The sequence below is a fragment of the Triturus cristatus genome, chromosome 5_1, assembly GCF_964204655.1.
Source record: "Triturus cristatus chromosome 5_1, aTriCri1.1, whole genome shotgun sequence".
Classification (NCBI taxonomy): domain Eukaryota; kingdom Metazoa; phylum Chordata; class Amphibia; order Caudata; family Salamandridae; genus Triturus; species Triturus cristatus.
In genome coordinates, this window is record NC_140587.1 from 579854841 (window position 1) to 579877353 (window position 22513).

The 22513-nt window shown below is 47.8% G+C and overlaps 1 protein-coding gene across 2 annotated transcripts in view; it reads right to left on the minus strand.

The window, feature by feature from the left end:
• MCMDC2 (minichromosome maintenance domain containing 2) overlaps positions 1–22513 on the minus strand; it is a 1176074-nt gene that overhangs the window by 216109 nt on the left and 937452 nt on the right. For both annotated transcript variants that reach the window (XM_085604114.1, XM_085604113.1), the window contains one exon: positions 3382–3561. In XM_085604114.1, the coding sequence (XP_085460240.1) occupies positions 3382–3561 (180 nt within the window). The remainder of the gene's footprint in view (positions 1–3381; positions 3562–22513) is intronic.

Below are 22513 nucleotides of genomic sequence, written 5' to 3' on the forward strand. Positions count from 1 at the left end.
GGAGAGACACCGTATCGAGCACTTGCCGGCCGAGGACCTGAGGGCATTGATTCATGAAAAGCATGTCGTCTAAATAGACGATCATCTGAATCCCTTGTTCCCTGAGATGTTCCATCACCGGGTGCAGGACCGAGGAGAGCCCGAAAGGCAGAGAAGTAAATTCGAAAGTTTTGTTCCTCCACTGGAACTGTAGGAATTGTCGATGAGGGGGAAATATCGGAATCGTCAAGTAAGCATCCTTGAGATCCAACCTGACCATCCAATCGTTGGGGTGCAGAAGATCCCGCAACAGATGGATACCCTCCATCTTGAACTGGCGATAGACCAGCCTCTCGTTGAATTCCCGAAGGTTTACAACCGGGTGGTAACCCCCCTCCTGTTTCTGAACCAGAACAGATTGCTCAAGAACCCTGACGGGTGAGGGGAGGCTCTGCAGATTGCTCTCTTCTTCAGCAACTCTTCTACCTCCCGCTGAATGAGACCAACTTCCTGCCCCGAAAAACACAGTTGTCTGGGTAGCAACGGTTGAAAGGGCGACCCGTAAAACTCTATGTGGAAGTCTTGCACAGTCTGTAAGACCCAAGCATTGTTGGTAAGGGATCTCCAAGTCTTGATAAACTGCGCCAGTCGACCCCCCAAGCAAACACATGAGAGAATTGAAGAACTCACTGTAGGCAGTGATGTTGTTGACGCTCCACGGGGGCCGTATTGCTGTCCCTTCTGACAACCACGTCCTCTGGTCGGATAGAATACTCCGAAGCGAGAGGAGTCCTGCCATTGCCCTCTCTGGGATTGTTGACAACTTCCGGAGGCGCCTTGAAAAGATCGTCCGGCCGAGTGCCCCCTGCCGCGGTCAGCCCGGGTAGAAAAACACGTGTTAAAAAGGTGCTTCACCGTCGACTGGGCTTTGTCTAAATAATTGAACGTAGACACAAACTTACTGAGCTCCTTAACAAAAGGATCTCTGAAAAGTCCCCCTTGGACTATGTGGTCTGCTTCCGAAGTGGCTAACCCGCCCAACTTGGGATCCAACTTGATCAATGAAAACCTGCGCCTTTAGGTAGAAAAGGCGCAGTTGGCATTCCCCAGAAATATGATTGCTATCTGGGCCCAACTAGATAGAACTTTGGGTTGGATCTTGACAAGCGGGCCGGTAATGTCAAGAAACTTGTCTTGACAAGCCCGCCAAGACCTGTTGATTCCCTTTTTGGGGTCTTTAATGTATTTTGTCAGAAAGGTCACCATCTGGGAGTCTATCTCAGGTGTCATCACAACCTTGTCCTCCAAAGAGGTGCGGGGGCACTCAGCCCTTAACCTACAGCGTACCTCCTGGTCCAACGGCTTGCGCAGCCTGCTGGCCAAGTACTTCGCCACCTTATCCGAGGGTACTCACTCTGAAGAATGGGGGTGCAAAAGTTTGTCTGGATCGAGAAGATCCGATTGGCTCTCCTTCGGTGTTTCAGAAGGGGGGGGGGCGGGAAAGGGGGGCCACGACCGCTGTTGGTCAGACTCAGGAGTTTTGTCTGTCCGTGTTCTCTACCACTGGGAGTTCCTCCTGTTTGTCCAATTGAGGGAGGGTGGGGGGTCTTGGTGTCTAGGAAAGCTTGCTTGAGTCTGGAAAAAGCGTCCAGATCAACCCCATCCAAATTGGCTCGCTTGCGGGGTTTATCTGGGGGAGCATCAGTGGCCCGCTCCTGAGGTTTAGGGGCAGAAGGCCCCGGGAGGTCTTCCCTCTGGGGGAGGGGTGGAAGGCACCTTTGTGCCAGCTCAATGAGCCGCTTCTCAAGGGTGGCCACTGCTTCCAAAACTGCCCTCAGTATAGAGGCATCCACAGCGTCACAGAAATCATCTGTGACGGGAAAATATTGGACATCCTCCTCTTCATAGTAGTCCTCCTCCTCCATGGGTAGGCACTAACAGAACAAGTGAGGAGGGTAAAACGAGGGTGGAGGGAAACCACCAGGTAAGAGGGGTCAGGCACCACTGGGATCGCTCCAGTAAATGTGGGCACCCTGAAGGGTGAGGGTGCAAGTGGGTTAGAGTAGCCCCTTTGAGATGAAAACAGGCCCTTATGAAGTGGGGGAGGCAACACCATGCCGAAATCAGGCTCACCGCAGACTGTCACCCTTAAAAAATCAATACGGGTTTTGTTTAGTGGCCTGGGCACGTTTGCACACGATCATCAGCTGTCACGCTGCACTCTTACCCCGCAGGGTGTCAGGCTACAGGCCGGCCGGGACCGAACACGAGAACGCGGGTGGAGGCGCTTGGCAGGAGGCCGTAACTGACGCGCGCTCTGTCCGCCTCTCTGTTGAAAACCAACCACAGGGAGCACCACTCTAGCGGCCAGCGGACCGCCACGCCTCCATGTCCCGTCACCACAAACACCAAGGCGGCCGTGAAGGGACGACGAAGCGTTCCCGCGGCCGTTACATAAGGAGCTGAGTCATGACTCAATGTCTGAAACCTGAAAAGGTACATCATGCAACATTCTAGGCGAAATACGCATAACACAGTAAAGCGGTAATGAATGGCAAAACGGAATAAAAACAAGCATTGGTATAGCCAATAGGTCTCGCGTTTGGGACCTTATAAGTGTTTAGCCATGTAACAGTTGCATAGCTAAATACTTATAAGGTCCCAAAAGCGAGACCTATTGGCTATGAAAAGCGGCCCTGCGGCTGCAAAAGCGAAAGTGATCGCAATCGCGATCACGATCAAACATCAAAGCGGCCGCGAAAGTGAAAGTAATCGGTGTAAAGTGTGGCGCGCGCGCCCGCGCCCATGCACTGTAGCTCTAGGTTGGCCTGGTAGCACATTTTGGAGCCCTCTCAATAAGTCTCGCCAGACCAGCACATGCGCTGGGTCAGGCGAGACATAAAAAGGGGGGAGCGAACTCCACACTTAACTTGAGGCTGCAGCAGCGAAGATAGAGGGAGTCCAACGAGGGACAATGCGGGTTATCGGCGAGACTGATCCCTGATTGGTGGATGGTTGCTATGGACTGATACTATATGTTCCCTATGATTTATGGGAAATTAAGTTTTTTGCTGATGCTTGTTAATGTGTTAAATGGCTGCTGTCAATAAAATGGAAGAAAGAATTTGCCTAATCCTCACCTCCAGGCCCTGACATAGAATTCTAAGCCTCAAAAAAACCGAGAGCAGCCAATACGTACCTCTTTAATACCCACTTGATGTACACTCAAAAAAGCGAAGAAATGCTGGAATTCCACCTTCGTATCACTTTATTTGTAATAAAATTATATACTGCTCAAATGGATCAAACAAATGTATACTTTTAGAACACTGCACAATGAAACTCAACATTTCTACAATTAACTGTAAAATTCAGTTCGTAATTTTTTTGTGTAACATTTACCTTCTCAAAATCCTGTGATGTAAGCTGCAGAGCAGCTTCACTAGGAGGCCCATCAGGGATGAGGGCTTTGCTCAAAGTGTGATGAACGAGAGGAATAATCGGATATAGATTGGATGATTCATTGCAATGTACTAAAATTCCAAAAGCATCAGCAAGGTTTGCTGGAACCAAACCTAAATCCTATAAAAAATAAAGACAGTTGTTAATTAACACAACCAAATCTTTCCTGATTACAAATTGCATTAGTGTTTGCCTCTAAAGTTCAAACTTGTTAGCGTTGAAACTAGGTGCAAATTAAGAGCTTGAGTATCCTCTTTCTACTTCTCACTTCTTTCAAACCACTCCTGCCTGTAAGTCGATATAATTTACGAACCGAAGATCGGAGTTGTTATCTATTCACTTTAGAAATGTAAGGAAGAATTTCTCTTTTGTTTGGCTTGCCAAGTGAATGGTGTTCTGGCCGAAAAATACTTACTGAATCGTGACTTTTTCCATTAAACAAGTCATTTCATAAGATAAACATATCTACTAGCAGCAGGCTAATAGGATATGGTGGAAGCATATCTTACACCTTTATTTTCCTATTCAAAGTTAGGGGTCCTGCCACTTTAGTCATTATTTATTTAAAGTTTTGTATGGCCAAACATGACCCAAGTGGGTATCAGAGCGCTTTACATACAGGTTGTGGAAGACATAGGTAGATAGCTGCAGGAGGAAAGTAAAGCAATATACATCAGGAACAAAAATGACATATTGGCGGGCGACACTGGGCCGTAACAGATGCCAGGTAGTAGCTAAATCAGCTAAACAAGATAGGAGACAAAAGGAGACAGGATTCTAGTTCAGCGCAGTGTTCATCAGTAGAGCTTTCACTTCCCTTTTGAAGGCAAATGTTGAGGGAATCAGTCTTGTTTCCACAGGTAGGGAGTTCCAGATTCTCGGGGAAATGCCAGAGAATGTACGATTGTAGGTCTTCAGTTTTTTACATTTCTTTGGATTAAGCAGCAGTCTGCTGGTGCTCCTTGCGGGCCGGGAGCGACCCGAAAGTTCAAGCTTATTTGTCAGGTAGAGAGGGGTATTGAAGTGCAGTGCTCTATGGGTCATACATGCAAATTTTAACTGGATCCTTGCCTCAAATGGAAGCCAGTTGAGCGATTTCAGGTCCGACGAGATGTGGTTGGATTTCTTGGAGCCAGTGATGAGTCTAGTCGCAGCATTCAGAGAGGCTCTGAGGGGGGCTAAACTGAGTTTCAGAAGTCCGCATAGAATAGTGCTGCCGTATTCTAGTCTTGAGAAGACTAGTGCTTGCTCCGCCGATTTGAAGTAATCTTGAGGAAGGTAGGGTTTGAGTTTTCTTAGGATGCCCAGTTGGAAGTTTGCTCCTTTTGTAGATGCTCTGATGTGATCTTGCATGTTCAAGTTCTTATCTAGGACAACTGCCACTGATTTCGTGGAATCAATGATGTGTGGTGTGCAGTTGAGAGCGGTGAGGTTTCTTAGATATTTCAAAACAGTGGGGGTTTGCCTAGTGGGTGAAATGCAGAGGAATTCAGTTTTAAGGAGGTTTAGTTTGAGGTGGTTAGAGGTTAGCAAATTTAGGGGTTTGTGCAGGGTTCCGTTGAGTGACTTGATATCCTCAGGTGAAGAAATTTTCATGTACAGTTGGGTGTCATCCGCATACATGTGCTAATGGATGTTGGATGCTTTGAGGATTGCAGTCAGTGGTTCAATGAAAAGGTTGAAGACCGTGAGGGAGAGTGAAAACCCTTGGGGGACACCCAGTGTGCAGGGACTGAAGTTGGAGAGAGTTTGATTGGATTTGACTCGTTGCGTTCTGTTGTTGAGAAAAAGAGGCAAACGATTTTAGGACAGTGCCTGAGAGCCCCATCCTGCATTTCAAGAGGTTAAGTAGATTGTCATGTTTGACCGTGTCAAATGCGGATGAAAGATTGAGTAGTATTAGTAGGCAAGCTTCATTCTGGTCAAGCAAAGTGAGTGCATCGTCCACTATATGAGTGATGGCTGTTTCAGTGCTGTGGTCAGTACCGAAGCCTGATTGGAATTGATCAAGAAGTTGGAATTGCTCAATGTGTTTGCGCAGTTGTTCACATACGCATTTCTCAAGGCGTTTTGCCAGGGTAGGGATGTTTGTGATTGGTCGATAGTTATTCAGGTCTTAAGGGTCCGCCGTGCGTTTTTGAGAATAGGGAGAACTTGGCCCGCCTTCAGGCAGTCCAGAATCTCACCTTGAAGAAGAGAAGCGTTGATGATCTTGGACCAGAGTGGGACTAGTGATCCTATCATTTCTTTTCTAAAGAAGTTGGGGGTCATTGAAGTGATCTGAAGGTTTCAGGGTCGAGAGTATGCTGAGGATGGCAGTGTCGTTAAGGGGTGTGGATTGACTCCAAGAGGCATTGTTTTTGGGGGAGAGGCAGGGCGGCACAACAGGGGGCAAGGGTAAGGAGGACTCAGGAGAGGGTGAAATGTCAATTAGAGCAGACTTTAGGTCGGATTCGATCTTACTTGCCTTTTCGAGGAAGAAGTCAGCAATGGCATCGCAATTTGGCTGAGAGCAGGAGACGTGCGGAGATTGGACAGAAGCGTTATTGGATTGTAACTTAATCAAATCAAATAGCTTTTTCGGGTGATTTTTGGCTTTGTCAGGCTGGGATTTGAAGAAGGTTGCTATCGCCGTTCTGATGAGTTTTTTTGTATCTACTCCTTTTTAGTCTTAGAGTTTTTAGTAGACCAGTGGATGGAGCGGATCTCTAAGCGCGTTCTGCTAATCTCAGGCTGCGTCTGTTAGGCTGTCATTGTACCATGGTTTGGAGTCTTTGATGGGTTTTCTTTTTAGTTGAAGGGGAAAGTTGCATTCAGGACAGACAACATGGCGTTGTTATAGTGCTCAGTGAGGTCGTGAACGTTGGCCATGTTTGCAGGCGACGGTAGGGAGATATTGCAGCGAGATATGAGCTCATTTATGTTTGTATTATGGAGCGTTCTTTTCCAATGTTTTTGTTTTAGTGGCTGGGAATCTTTGGAGTTCCAACTTTCAAGTATACGGAAGGTGATATAGTGATGGTCCGACCAATTACAGGGGAGAACAGATTCGAGCTGAATGGAGTTAGGATTGGAGTAGATTAGATCTAGGGTAGAGGCTAAGTTGTGCGTGGGGCTGTCACAGAATTGAGTCAGGGAGAAGTCAGTTAGGAAGGTTTTGAGACTGTTAACCGCCTGATCATGCGGGTCATTCCAATGGAGATTGAAGTCACCAAGGAAGATCTGGGGGCAATTTCGAACTAGGTTGGAGGAGATGGTTTCCATAGTTTTCTCAATTAGAGGGAGGTTGGCTCCTGAAGGGTGGTAGAAGATGTGCAGGCTGCATAAGGGTCTAAGTTTGCTAGAGAGCTCTATGCATAAGTATTCACAGGATGAGAGATTAGCTAAAGGGGACTGTTTTGCTGAGAGAGAGTTGTGATAGATACAGGCTATGCCACCTCCCGTTTTCTTAACTCGATCGAGTCTGATAATGTTGTGGCTGGGCAGGACTAGAATGTCAAGGATGGGGCCTAAGGAGTAAGTGAGCCAAGTTTCGGTGAGGATAAGGAGGTCAAGTTCCTGAGCCAGGAGGAGATCTGCAAGGTCTGTGGCATGTTTCACCGCTGGACTACAGTTGAGTAACATGCATTTCAGGTGTGATTTGTGGTCAGTGAGCGAGGGCTGCGTAATAGGTATCTGCTTGAGGTTATTAATGTTCAAGGCATTGGCGCTGAGTCTGGGAACTCTATGCTGGTTAGATGTGATGCTTTGTATAGTCTCCATGTTGCCTTGCTTGGGATTGGTCGATCCAGGGGCATTTAAAGGGGCGGATTTTGACGTTCCAGAAGGGACTGAGATGGCCGTATGAGGGGCGTTGTAAGCTCGGAGGAGGGAGCGAATATCTGGTTCCGATAAATGATTTTTGGATCTGGCGGGTCTAGATGGGGCGTTATGGTAGGGCGTAGTAATAACGGGTAGGGGAGTAGATAAAGACAAACTTTACTTATGCGGTGCACATATCAACAGATATTGTGTTTTAGTCCTCATAGTCACACCAGAGATTTATGTTTTAACTCATATATATGCAGTGTTGTCTTAACACATGGGCATGCTTGGCAGTTGCCCAGGATCACCACAAGCATAGGGGCCCCATGGTAATCTATGCACAGACCAGAATTTAACCAGGGGCCATGGGAGTTGGGAGGAGGAGTGGTAGATCTGCACTTAAGTGCGCATGTCAGTTTGGTCGGCCGTCTCAGGCCAGCCAAACTGACATGCGCACTTAGGTTTCTCAGCCAGGTTGGAGAAACAGAACAGACTCTCGTTGCCTGAGCAAGCATTATTCCCCACGCTGCTTTCATGCTTGAAAGCAGCTTGGGGATGGGATGGGGAGTTCGTGATGCTGGCCCAGGGACTGCTGGGACCAGGAAGTGGATGCAGAGCAGCGCGAAGCGGCCGGCAGCACCAGGTACTTTTTTTATTATTAACCTCCCCCGAGCACTCCCCCAGCGACCCCTCCACCTGCCCTACCACTCTAAATCAGTGTCGTCTGCCACTGAATTTAACACTAATTTTCCGATTACCTGCCGCAACATTCAAATCTCCCTCTAACTCGGTAGAAGGAAAACAATTCCGACTTGTAGCGGAGAGTTGGAATGTCGGCATTTGCGAGAGAAATTTTGCAGTTTTTATTGTTTGCAATGTTATAGAAGCAGAATATTGTAATGGATTTGCGGGAGGTAATTAACGGCTAGGACAGCAATTGATGACTGTGTACTGTGTGCATTTCCATTAGCGGAAGCAGGGCCACCGCTTTGTGTTCCAAGAATTTTATTTGTGTGGTGAAGGGTTAGAGGAGGTGTAAGAAAGTGAAGTGAGGAAAAAGAAACTGTAGACTTATTATGTGTTAGTGAAATTCGCCAATAACCCTTTGAGCAGAAATGAAACGTAATGTTTTGAGTGGAGCACAGAAGAGAAAACGAGTTGCAGAGGAGAAAGAGAAAATGAGCGAATTTCCAAAGTTAACATTTTGGTTCAATCTAAGTGCAATGTCAGCCACTAGTCCTGCTCCCTTAACTATATCATCCATATCTACATCCAATCCTGCACCCAAATATCTAGTTCCAGCAGACACATGGTATCATTACCTATTCCTGCAGCTGAGGACATTCCACAAGAGGAAATGCCCTAATGTGAAACTGTAAAGGGATTTGTGATCCAAGACACAGATCCGCGGTTATGGGACGTTAGCAATACTAATACAGTGGATTACTGGATTCAAAGTGGACCGACATCATGTCAGAATCATGAGAGCAACATTTCAAACTTATGCAGAGTGCATAAAAAAGATGGAGGACAGAATTCTCAGAAAAGGTATGTACCACAAAATCTGTTCAAACGTGAACTGCGGAATGGTGAGAGTGTAAAGTGTGAAAGGCTACTCTATTCACCATCCCAAGGTCATTTATCGTGCTTTGTATGTCGCCTATTTTCCACAACAGAATCTCCCTTTGCTACATCAGGATTCAATGACTGGAAACACAGCAATGTTACTGTGCAACATGAAAATGGATAAGAACATCACAATTGCATGACAGAATATTTGATTCGGCATAAACAAGCTGGAAATATAGATTCTTTATTACTTCAACTTCATCGCTCAGAGCAAGAGTATTGGCATAAAGTGTTGACACGTGTGATTTCTGTAATTCGCTTTCTTGCCTCAAGAGGTTTGCCATTTCGTGAAGAAAACCAAACAACTGGGTCAGCAAAAAATTGAAACTATTTGGATATTCTAGAGCTGTCGAGTGAATTTGACCCTTTTTTGGAAGAACATCTCAAACTGCATGGGAATCGAGGAAAGAGGAACCCATCGCATTTATCGGCAAACATTTGTGAGGAATTTATTGAATTAATGGGACAACATGTTCTTTGTGCTACTCTTGAAGAATTAAATTAATCCAAGTATTATTCAATAAGTATGGATTCTACTCCAGGGGCCTCATGTAGGTCGCCAAATACCGGTCGGTAACGGCCGATTTTCGGTAAATATGCCGTTACCGACCGGTATTTAGACAAGTGAGATGTAGGAGTCCAAAAACAACTTTTCGGTAAATATGAAGCGGTAAATACCGAATCATAATTACCGAATCCAAAAATACCGATTCATATTTACCGAATACATATTTACCGATTCGGTAAATATGAAGTGGTAAATATGAAGTGGTAAAACGGAAAATGACATGTAGGAACCATCGGTAATTAAGAAATCTATGAAAATCGGTAATTAAGAGTCGGTAATTAACACGGATTGAAAGCAGGTGGTAACCATCAACAGTGCATATAAGCAATCCCAAAATGCAACAGCGTGGACAACATGGCCGCTCTGTATGTCATTGCAAGGGCCTACGTCTACAGGCAGCAGGTGTGAGGATATGGAGACGGGAGGAACAAATCTACAGACAGCGCATCACACTCTTCCAACTGACTGATGCAGAGATACATGAAAGGTACAGGCTACACCCCCAAACCATCATGGACCTGATAAGGGACCTGCACCCACTCCTGGACCAGCCAACTAGAAGGGCGCATGCCATACCACCACATGTGCAGGTGCTCTGCAGCCTACATCTACTGGCATCCGGCAGTTATCAGGTGGTGATAGCTGCGGTGGGTGGTGTATCCCAGAGTTGCCTGTCCCGTTTCTTCAGGAAGTTCCTGGATGCCATGATGCAGAGAATGCACCACTACATCAGCTTCCCAAACACACAGGCTGAACTGCAGAAAACTAAAACTGACTTTTATCACATGGCACAGTTCCCCCATGTCATTGGCTGTATTGATGGCACACACATCCCAATCTGCCCACCAGCTGACACAGAGCACATCTACAGGAACAGAAAGTCCACCCACTCCATCAATGTGCAGGTGATCTGTGATGCAGGGAACATCATCACTGATATTGTCGCGAAGTTTCCTGGGAGCACCCACGACTCTTACATCTTCCAGAACAGTGGGATCTACACACGACTGAGTGCCGGAGAATTTGGAGAGGGATACCTGCTAGGTAAGTAACAGTGACGCCCCTTGAAACCTGCAGATCATAGTGTATAGAGGCATGTGACTGATGTTTCCCTTCTACTCACCTAGGCGACAGTGCATATGCCTGCCGGTCATTCATCCTCACTCCCTACCTACACCCATCAACCCAGAGTGAGAGACGATATAACGTGGCACACAAATCTACACGCAACGTGGTGGAGCGCACGTTTGGACTACTGAAAAGCAGGTTCCGCTGCCTCCACAAGAGCGGAGGCGCACGCCAGTACACACCCATCAACTGCTGCAAGATCATTGCCACTTGTGCAATGCTGCACAACCTTGCCACGAAGAAAGGTACAGATGTGGAACTAACACATTTTGAGGACAACGAGGATGAGTCAGGCCAGCCAGAGGGCAACGCAGCTAGAGTGCCAACTGCAATAGATGGGAGAGAGAGACGGGCAGAGATCACATGCAACTATTTCTGAGTAAGTAAGGGGACACAGCCAGTTGTGGTATGTAATGACGTAGTTTTAATGCGGCACTACGCCATGAACACAAGATCAAGCCAATCTGGCAACATAGCATATATACAAGGAGTAAGTCCAGGGTTACGTCACCCATTGGGAAGTGGCCACGCAGGGCTGCATCAATGTTTGCGCATACGCGCTGCAGTGTTGGATGGCACGGCTTGAGCATCCTCACTTGAGCCAACCCCAAGCCGCCTGCTGCTCCTGCGTCCTTCTGGAACAGGGGGTGTGATGCTGCTCCTGCTGCTGGTGTCGATGCTCTCCGCAGCATCCCCTGCAGCAGTTGTCGCCGCCTGACTAGTTAATAGCACCTCTAGTGCACTTGTCACCTGCACCATCCCCCGAGACACGTCGCTGCAGCAGTGTGTCAGGCCCTCCTGCATCGACACAGAGCGCCGGCAGAGTAGAGAAGTGGCAGTTGCCAGACGGTTGAGTGCCCTGGTGGTAGTGTCCCTCCTCTGCCGTTCCCGGCGCCGTGCATCTATGTCAGCATCTAATTTGCTGCACAACTGCTGGATTGAGTGGGACATGTCCCGAATGCCCGCTGCCATAGCGCTGATGTTATTGTCCATGTTGACTAATGTAGATTTCATGACCCGCATGTGCCTCTGGACTGACATGACTGCCTTTGTTTGCAGGCGCTGTTGTTTTAACATTTGGCCCTCGAGCCCCGAGAAGACACCATGGCTGTCAATGGTTGCTGGGGGACTCTGGACACGCGACCTGCGGCGCCCTCTTGCTCCCGTCTGTGCTGCCTGTGAGGTGTAGGGCACAGTGGCATGGCTCCCATCCTGGGGCATGGTGATTTGTTCAGGGCCCCTGCTGTCGTCAGACGAGGTGTCTGAGGCTCACAGCCTGGCTGCAGGACGCCTCCTCATTCTCACACCTGCAGGCGGTGATGTGGCCGGTGACTCAAACATGAGTGGCGATGCTGGCTCTGGGTGTGGTGATGCTGGCTCTGGGTGAGGTGATGCTGGCTCTGGGTGAGGTGATGCTGGCTCTGGGTGCGGTGATGCTGGCTCTGGGTGAGGCGAGGCTGCCTGTGTTGGTGGTGCGGCTGCCTGTGGCCCTGCTCCCTGGGCTGAACTTGTGCTGGCCAGAGGTGATCTTTGTGGCCGGTGTGCCCTCTCTCCTGCAGCATGACCTGTCCTGCGTGATGTCACATCTGTGGACAGAAATGCAACATCGGCTCAGTGTCCCCGAAGGGCTGCATTGCAAGCATCACAATAAATCATTTCACATTCCAAAATGTCCTCTGCCTCCTTGTGCCTCATGTGTGTGACATGCCTTGTTGCCCTGTGCCATTAACTTCATGGTTGGTGTTTCCCTGACTACATCTCCCAGAATGCATTGCCTGTCTGCACTAACACATGTGGACTGGAGTGGGATTCTCCTTTCACAATGGGGGATGTGGGATAGGGGTAGGGGGGGGCTACATTGCTGTGCATTCGTCTTACCTTGTTGGGTGGCGGCTCTGGCAGAGCTGTCAGCATCCCCAAGACCCACGACGGTCTCTTGCTCGATTGTGGCCCCCACCAGCTCCTCCAGTTCAGTGAGGGCAGGTGCCCTGTTGGTTCCACCTCCAGTCTGGCTGGCCTCCTTCTGGATGTCCCCCATCTTCCTCTTGGTTACAATCCTCAGGTCATACCAGCGCTTTCTGAGGACCTCTATGTCCCTGTGGGTCACTCCCACAGCATTGACCTGCGCCTGGATGGCCAGCCAAATGTTGCGCTTTTCAGCCTCAGGCACTTGCAGGGATTGCCTCCCAAACAGCTTCTGGTGCTGCTTCACCACCTCCTCCACCAGCACCTGGAGTTCCTTGGGGCTGAATTTCAGCTTCCTCCTCCTTTCCCCTCCATCTCTCTGTGTCCTCTGGCTGGACATGATGTTATTTTTGCTGCACGAACATGCACTGGCTCCCTGCCTCTCCTCTGCACTCCAAGCCTCTCCAGGGTCTGTTAATGATGTGCACCTGCCTGGGTGTGGCCACTTCCTGGTTGGGTGGGGTGTGGTTGCACAGGATTGGCTATTTCCTCAAGTCATGTGATATTATTTACCGATTGGGTAAATACCGAATCGGTATTTTCCGATTCGGTAAATACCACCTCGGTATTTTCCGATTCGGTAAATACCACCTCGGTATTTACCGAATCGGTGATTTCCGATTCTTGATTACCGAACGTTACCGATTCGGTAATTGTTACCGAATTTTTACCTACATATAACTTACCGATTCTTAAATACCGATTCGGTACGGCTCGGTATTTAAGAAGCGGTAATATTTCTTTACCTACATGAGGCCCCAGATATCTTACACACTGATCAACTGACATTCAATGTCTGGTATATTCGAGGATGTGAGCCTGTGGTACGTGTTCTTAAGTTCGCCCTCATCTTTTCTCATGGAGTCAAAAATCTAGCAGAAACTGTTTTGGATTTTATTAATGAGAGCAAAATTCCACTATCAAACTGCCGTGGTCAGACATATAACATTACCTAAAATATGTCTGAACACTGTACTGGATTGCAAGCACGGATTAATCGATTGAATGAGTTTGCCATGTATGTATCCTGTGCAGGATACGGCCTTAATTGATGGGAGTAAAAGCAGCGGAGTGTTGTAAACAGACTGCAAAATTCTTTGACTTTGTTCAACGTCTGTACTCCTTGTTCTCTACTTCTACATATCGATGAAACGTTCTGGCATCATCTTTAGGAAAAATAATTGTGTCTGTCTGATGCGAGATGGCCAGCACATTTTGATGCTGTTCATGCTCTACATGGCGGTTTTGAGAAAATTAAAGATGCACTGGATTCTGTATCTCCTGACACTGAACACGAAGTGAATACAAGGCGAGAGGCAGAAGGACTGAGCGAGAAAATGGAGAACCTGGAAACGATCTTCCTCACAATTCTTTGGAATTACATTCTTGAAACAGTGGATAAAACAAGTAAAGTCCATTAGTCAGAGGACATGAACATACGTGTTGCCATTATTCTTTTTGAGTCTCTAAAAACCTATCTTCAGGAAATTAGAGACAAATTTATTAAATATGAATTGAAAGCCAGAAGTAGGTGTCCCGATTCAGATTATAGAGATGTGAAAAATGGGAATGAAAGCAAAGTGTATGTATTACAAGATATGATGGATCAGAAGAAGAGGTACTTCTAAGTAAACGTGAAAAGTTCAAGGTGGAAACATTCCTTCCTGTTCTTCCTTATAAAATATAAGCTTCGTAGCATAATGGGACGGCAGCGTATGAACTGGCTTTCACTCATGTGTATGGAAAATGATATCCTGAAGACCATTCACCTAAAGCCAATTATAAAGGAATTCTCTGCAATGAAATTTCGAAAATGTTTGTGTTGAACACTTGATCAATAATAAATAATTCATAATAACTCATAGCAATTTCATACAGTGCACCTGTGCCATCCCCGTCAGTATTATTTACCAACTAATTACCATTTTTATGTTGAAATATTTGTTTTTCAAGTTCAAGGCTTATGGTATTTTGTTCAAATGTTTGTATTGATTAATCTTTGTTTTTTCACAAGACACAGGCGGGAGCGCTGCTTGGCTGTTGACTTCGCACTTGACCATGTGGTGGGATCTTGCATCTGGATTTGTGCCTGCGCTGAGGGATGCCGCAGGTTTATTTTTGCCTAGCTGGCGGTGAGGTTTGCCTGGCAATACGGGAAACCCAGAGGCAAACAGGTGGGGGTACCCCAGGACCAGGAGGAGTTGGGGTCAGACCGCAGACGACAAGATTCAACTGAACCCCACGACGATAATTCGGTCCAGCAACAACTGGCCCAGATATTACAGGCTATTGCGGATACCAGGGACGCTTTGCATCAGGATATTGCTAATGTGTCCGTGGGGCTGGGGCTCTTCAGAGCAGAACATTCCAAACTTGCTGACCGAGTGAAGCAGACGGAGACCTCCATGGCGGACATGGCACCGGCGCAGCAGTCCCTCACTGCCCAAATGGGGGATTTCTCCCACAGAGTAGCAATTCTAGAAAAGAGAACTGAGGATGCCGAGGGACCCAATCGCAGCCACCTTCCGGGGCTTCCGGAAGGTGTGGAAGGGTCTAATATGCTCGATTACCTGGAGAGATGGCTGTGATACGTGGTGGCTCCTACCAGGCTGACTCAATTCTATACTTTGGAGAGGGCGCACCGTGTCCCGGTCTGACCACTGGCGCCGGGGAGGCCCCCGCGACCAGTGATCGCTCGCCTCCTTCATTACAAGGACAGGGATTTGTTACTACAGCGGGCGCGCTCCTCTGGCCTGTACACAGTGGACAATCACTAAGTGTCGATCTTTCCTGACTACATGATGGGAGGTCCAGCGCCGCCGCACGTCATTTTTGGCAGTCAAGAAGGCATTGCATGACGAAGGGCTCCAGGACTCATTGATGTTCCCGGCTCGGCTGTGGATAATTCTGGATGGTAAGACTCACTTTTGCGATGAACCCCAGGAGGCTTGGGACTTGATATAATCCTACAAGACAGGCTGCGGACCGACAGAACAGCGATGCACACCTCCCCCGGGGGAGCACCGTCCGCAGAGAAACAGACGAACGGGACAACACAGCAACCTCCTGCGGGCACCCAGCACCTCTCAGACGGAGAAGGAGAGATCGGAGGCACTGAAAGTGGTTTCGGAACTTTTGCAGGGCCGCAATATGATGTCTGGAACAGGCACTGAACCAGAAAAGCCTCCGATGGGACAGCCTCGGATGGATCCCAAACGGACAGTGTCCAACTGCCACATGTTACTCCAGGGACGGCGGATGATATTATTTGATTGTCCTGATATCTATTGCTGTCTCTCTTTGCTATCCCTTTCTCCTCTGCACTGTTGCTTGCTCCACTTCTAGGATTGCAGATGACGCTCAATCTTTTATTTCTATTGTGTTAGGCGCCTGGGGAGGAAGGACGGCGGGTGCTGCTTCCTGGGCCTTTTGTTATGTGCTCCCGAGCAAGGAGCGACTGGTATAGTTAGAGGCAGGGGCGCAGCTCTAGATGTTGTAGTTGTTTCATGCCTGCGTCGACTTCTAGCCGCTCCCCCCTAAATCCTCTGTAGTTGCCAGAGGATACCGAGTTTGCAGTGAGTTTGGATGGGGACTAATGTTGTAGTGCCTGTTCGGGGGGGGGGTTGTGGATGTTTCTTGTTTAGTATTGGGATGTTATTGGGGTCCAGGCGTAGCTTTTTAACAAGATTATTAGGGAATTGTGCACAGCTTTATCATGGGACAGTTACGTGAACTAAAATGTATTTCTTGGAATGTCAGGGGCATGCATTCAATGGCACGCCGTCGCAAGATTCATGCGTATTTAGTGCGCAGGGGGGTCCAGATTGCCTTTCTCCAGGAAACACACATCACACGACAGAAAGGGTTGGCTTTGCAGCATAGATGGCGGGGTCAGCTTTTCTATACTGCTTATTCTGCCTTTTTGCGGGGAATATTGATATGGATTAGGGCGGGGGTCCCTTTCCAATTCACGCAACAATTGGTGGACCTAGAAGGAAGATATGTGAGGGTTAGGGGTCGCCTTAATGGTAAGGGTGGGCGTAGTTCGCGAAGTAGCACTTCGCGAAGCTACGCAAAGTGAAGTTCGCACTACGCGAGCTACGCGTAGCACTTCGCGAACTGCGAAGTAACATGTTCGCACTGTGCAAGATGTTGTTTTCAATGATTGCACAGTGCGGACAAGCAACCGGCACTGTGCAATCATTGAAAATGGCATCTTGCACAGTGCGAGCTGTAGTTTTCTGCTGTTCGAGTAGATGTTTCCTCGAGCTTCAGCTTTCTCAACGCGAACTGGTAGTTTCTCATCGCGAGCGGTCGCGAGCATACGCGACCCCTCGCAATGAGAAACCTGACCTTCTCGCGTTGGGAATCTCGCCGGGAGGTTTATTTTCCATGCTCGCGATCGCGAACAAGGAAAAAGTCTCGCCGGGATGTCATTTTGCTTGCTCGCGGTCGCCAACTTGACGTTGAGGACCGCGAGCAAGCAAAAAATGACCGCAGCACTACGCAACACTACGCTACGCGTGTTCGCACTGTGCTACGTGCAGTTCGCGTAGCGCGAAGTAGCGCGAACTTCGCAAACTACGCGAGCGTAGCGTAGTGCTTCGCCCAGGCCTACTTAATGGCAGAGATATAGTACTTAGTAACATATATGCACCCAACACAGAGCTGCCGCCCTTTTTCACCCAGCTATCTGGGAAGCTGGCACCTTATCTGACTGGGTCGGTGATCATGGGAGGGGACTTTAATTCTATTTCTGACGTAAACTTAGATAGATCGCACCCCCCTCTCCTGGACGCTCCTATCCATAAGATATCTAGAGCCAGGAGGGATTGGCCAAATAGATGGGGGTTAGTGGATACATGGAGGGAGCATCATCCGGGAAAGCGAGATTATTCCTTCTTTTCAGCTCTGCACAAGCTTCACGTTCGCCTCAATGCAATATTGTGTTCCCCGGATATTCACGCAATAGTTAAGTATAGCGAATACCTCACTCGGACAATTTCAGACCATAACCCCTTACTTTTACAAATACACTGGACCCAAATGCGCCCCGCAATCCCGACATGGCACTTAGCCCCCGAATTATTGGAGGACTAGGCATTTAGCGAGGTGCTGATGAGGGCATCACACATTATTTCCTTGAGAATGCTGACACGGCGTCCTTGACTGCTGTCGAGTGGGATGCCTTTAAGGCTGTAATAAGGGGCAACTGTATAACTAATAAGATGGGGGTGGGTAGAACGCTTTTACATGATATAGAGACTGCAGACAGACACCTGAGAGAGGCGGAGCAGGAGCGGACTGAGCACCCAGAGAAACAGTAGGAATACTCAATAATGAAACGAAGCGTGCAGGATATCTGCCTGTCACCACTAGAGAGGCCATTATTATTCCACTCCTGAAACCAGGGAAATCGCCTTCAGATAGGACCGTCCATTGTCTATGCTGACTACTGACTGTAAGATATTAAGTCGGATCTTGGCGACTCGCCTGCTCCCATGTATGACAACTTTGGTGCATGCCGATCAGGCGGGATTCATCCCAACAAGGAACACAGCCGTAAATGTGAGACGCCTGATTTGAGTGCTGGAAGCTGACACTTACCCGAAAACATCCGCCGCAATTATATCGGTTGATATAGAGAAGGCATTGGATAGCTTGGAATGGCCTTATCTATTTCAAGTAATGTGCAGGTTTAGTCTGGGGGATGTATTTGTTGCTTGGAGGACACTGTTATATAAGCATTCTACTGCCCGGATGAAAAGGGGGGGCCTGATCTCAGCTACCTGCATGGTGGGCCGGGGGACACGACAGGGCTGCCCACTCTCTCCCTTGTTGTTTGCCCTGGCCATGGAGCCTCTAGCGGCCCAGGCCAGGACGGGGCAGTGTTACCCGGGACTTAGTGTTCATGCCAAACCCATCATATTGCGCTTTATGCCGATGATCTACTCATGTTTTTGGCCAATACAGCCGACGCTCTGGCCGGAGCAAAGCAGTTCTTCATAAACTGGGTACAGTCTGAGGAAATATGAATTTTGCGATCAGTTATGTCCCCTATCGTAGACCCCAACGGCTCCATGTGCATGTTACAAGTACATGTATGTTCCCTCCAGTTCCAGTTATGAAGACGCAAATACATGTGCGTCCACCGTCAACATGTCCTCTTTCAGATCCGCCATGAATGGGTCAGATATTCCATTCCTAAGTATGAAAGGCCACCGACTTTATGTGGTTCACTTTCCACATTTTACAGATTCAGGTGAGTAGGCCCTGAATTCTGCCATCAAGCCTTTTCCTGCCTTCTGCCTCTGAAAGCTCCAGTCCGAGCCTGCATCTGTATCCATGAACTTTGTCCTACTCCCTGCGCGGCTAACGGTGCCTGATCCAGCCTGTTGCCTGCCAAAAACTGTATTTCACCTTCAAGATTATCTGCTCCGCTCCTCATCCGATGCATTCCTGTCTCGTAGTTTAGGTAAACATTCTTCCAGCTACCGTGCAAAGGGCCAGGCCTCACTGTCCTCATGCAAGTAATTCATAGCCCCTGTTACCATGGAAGATTCCTGCCCCCTCGCATCTCATGTAGACACTTAGACGCTTGTACACGCACTAACAGTCAGTATAGAATAGATTCCGTCCGAGAGACCTTTCCTTTTGGATAATACAGTTCTTTAAACATAAGATATTAGATATGATTTGGGATTAGGTTGACATGACCCCCCAGACTTCTGTCTCCACATGTAGAGCTAAATGTCAAGTCTCCTTCACCCTCTAGTTGCACGTCAATCACACGTCATGCGGCTGCGCACACATCTCTGCCAAGTATTTCTGCTGACATTGCAGGATTCTCTTATGGATCCACCCACTTGTGACATCATGTTTAATGACGTTTCTAGTTACGCCTATGTTTACGCCTATTTTTCATTACGTATGTGTACTATTATCTGTATTATCAGCTGTTACGCCTCCTGCATCTGTCTTAATGTAATGCTTTTCATATAAATATCATTACTTGTCAATAATGTATTGCCTTCCCTTCCTGAACCTTCGTGGTGATGGAATTTGAAGCCTACAGTTCGAACTGTAATTCCTTTATAGAGGAATAAAGCCTTTTAGAACCTCTAATACCACGGATTCTGCCTCTTATTTATACTGAGTTATTCTTACTAGACTTTACCGCATAAAAATAGTACCGGTAATGAAATATTTACCACAAGTCGCTAGTCTCAGGGTAAACTGGTCGAAATCTTGCCTGTTCCCATCCGCTCCGCGGGCGGACGACCTCCCAGACACAGATGGGGTACAATAGAACACCACTGTCTGCCATACTTGGGGACCCGAATCTATCATGCGCAATCAGACTTACTGGAGGGGAACGTGGGAAGAGATATTCGGGGCTTAAAAAGTAGCATTGATTTTTGGGGGACTCCACCTTTCTCAGTGGCTGGCCGAGTGGCCCTCCTCAAGATGGTGGCCCTCTCCAGACTGCTGTACTATTTTAGAACCCTCCCGGTATGGATACCAGCGTCAATTTTCAAAGAGCTCCAAGCGATGATTACGGGATTCCTCTGGTCTACTGGCAAACGGCGGGTGGCACTGAAAACGCTAATGAGACCGAAATCAGAGGGGGGACTGTCGGTCCCTGATTTCGAGAGCTATTACTTGGCGGCTCAGTTACAATAGCTCACCCTGGTGGTGGCGTTGGAATTCAGAGGGTCGGACGGTCAGGAGGGAGCGAGGGGATCGGACCAGGTACTGTCCCAAATTATTTAACAATTACGATTGCAGCTTAAGGCACTCACTCATGAGTTCAGAACGTACCGGCTGTGTTGGAACAGGAGCCAGAAGAGAGTGCAGATTATGCGCCCATATGCCCCTGAGAACCCCTTGGCTATGTGTACTGCACTGCCCCATGGGGGCAGCTGGACTGCGTTGACTAGCTGGAAGGAGAGGGGCCTGTACTGGGAGACTTGTATGAGGACGGCGCTCTGCTTTCCTTTGAAATGCTGCGGGACAGATACGACCTACCTCGCGGGGACTTTCTGGTGCACTCGCCCCTTGTCGCGGCCTTCCAAAAACATTGGCGGGAGGGGTTATCTGAACCACAAACCTCAATGGCCTGCCAATATGTGGTGTTTGCGGCGGGCACCTTTAAAGCAGTTACCTGTCTATACAAGCGCATGACGCATGAGGCCTTAACTCCGCTGCTGGCGTTGCGTCGGAAGTGGGAGGACTTAGGCGAGGAGATCCCTGAGACGGCATCGGCTGCCCTAGTGGAGCGAGCGTGGAAAAGCACTATAAATGCTCGTTTTTAGTTGGTGCATTTCTTTATTCTCCACCGCACGTAACTTACACCGACCAAAATGAATACATCTTTCGGCACAGACTCAGCAATGTGCCCGCGCTGTAATACGGAGGGTACGGATTTCCGCCATATGATGTGGGCTTGCCCCCAGCTTGGGACGTATTTGGCAGATGTGATTACATGGCTGTGTGACATTACTGAAAGAGATATAGGGCCATATGTATCAAGCAAAATAGCGATCGCAAATGCTGAAATTCGGCGAATTTCGGCGTTTGCGATCGCAATTTTGCTAAGTGGTATGTATGAAGGCAAATCTGCGTGCAAAATAAGGAATAGCCAAATTTGCGATTCCTTATTTTGCAATTGCATTTAAGGAATCGCAAATTTTGCGATTCCTTAAATGCAATGTAAGAAGCACCAAAAAAGTGCAATTTGGCTATAAGGAATCACAAATTTCCACCAACTACAGGTTGGTGGTAATTTGCGATTTCTTTCAAAAATGCATATTTTTGCATTTTTCAAAGTGGCATGTGGCGCACACACAGGCCCTTAGGGCATGTATGTGCGCCACCTGTGCACCCATGCTCATTTCAGGGGTGCAACAGGGTGTCCTTTTGACACCCTGGCACACTTGAAATTGCATTCTCAATTTGCGATTCTCTAATTGAGAATCGCAAATTGAGAATGTCTTCCCATTCATTCCTATGGGCCTCTAGGCCCATAGGAATGAATGGGGAGGTATTTCTTAATTGCAAATTGCAATTTGCAATTCGCAATTAAGGAATATGTAGGATTCGCAAAATTATTTGCAAATCCTACATACATAGCATTTTGCGATTCTCAAATAGCGATTCTCTATAAATCGCTATTTGAGAATCGCAAAACCAAAGTTTCATACATATGGCCCCATAGAGCCCACAATAGATATTTGTCTATTACACTGGTTTCCTCACACCTCTAAGAATAAGCTAACTAGTAAGTTCTTGGACTTGGGCCTTCTCTTGGCTAAAAGGGATATTACGGTGCATTGGAAATCCAAGGGGGGTCCTGGTGTTTAAAGATGGAAGGGTGAACTCTTAAGATGGGCAGAAAGCGAAGGCACAGTGCAAATACAATTGGCTCGCCGAGCAAATAATGAGAAAGCGCTGGAGGCAGCCAGGGCTTGGGAAGCGCTAGTAGTTCTGCCGAAAGTTCCGGAGGGTGATCAAGACATGGAATTTACAACTGGGGATTAAGCTGGTGTGTTCCCTGCTTAAGGCGCATTCACTAATTGATTACCTCTAGCTTGTGTCTCTCTGAAGATATTTGCCTCTGATGAAGTTATATTCCCTGCTATTGTCCGTAGCGTACCTAGAATGTCCCCCTTTTGGGCTATCTCTAGTTTTCCCTATAAATTCTGATATTTGTGATACGCCGGGGTGGGGGGAGGGATAAGTGGGAGGAGGTTGTCTTATTATTTTGTATGTTTACATGTATGGCACGGGTGCTTCCCCCATGATCCTAATTGATAAATGGCCATAATTGCTGAGATAGTTCTCGATGCTTTGGGTGTTTGTCGCAACTAATATATTGTGTAATGTTATATGCCATCTGGTCCATCTGATCTGGTCAAGATTACCTGGATGCGACCAGGATATGTTGATGGTATATAAGCACCAGAGTGCCTTGATATT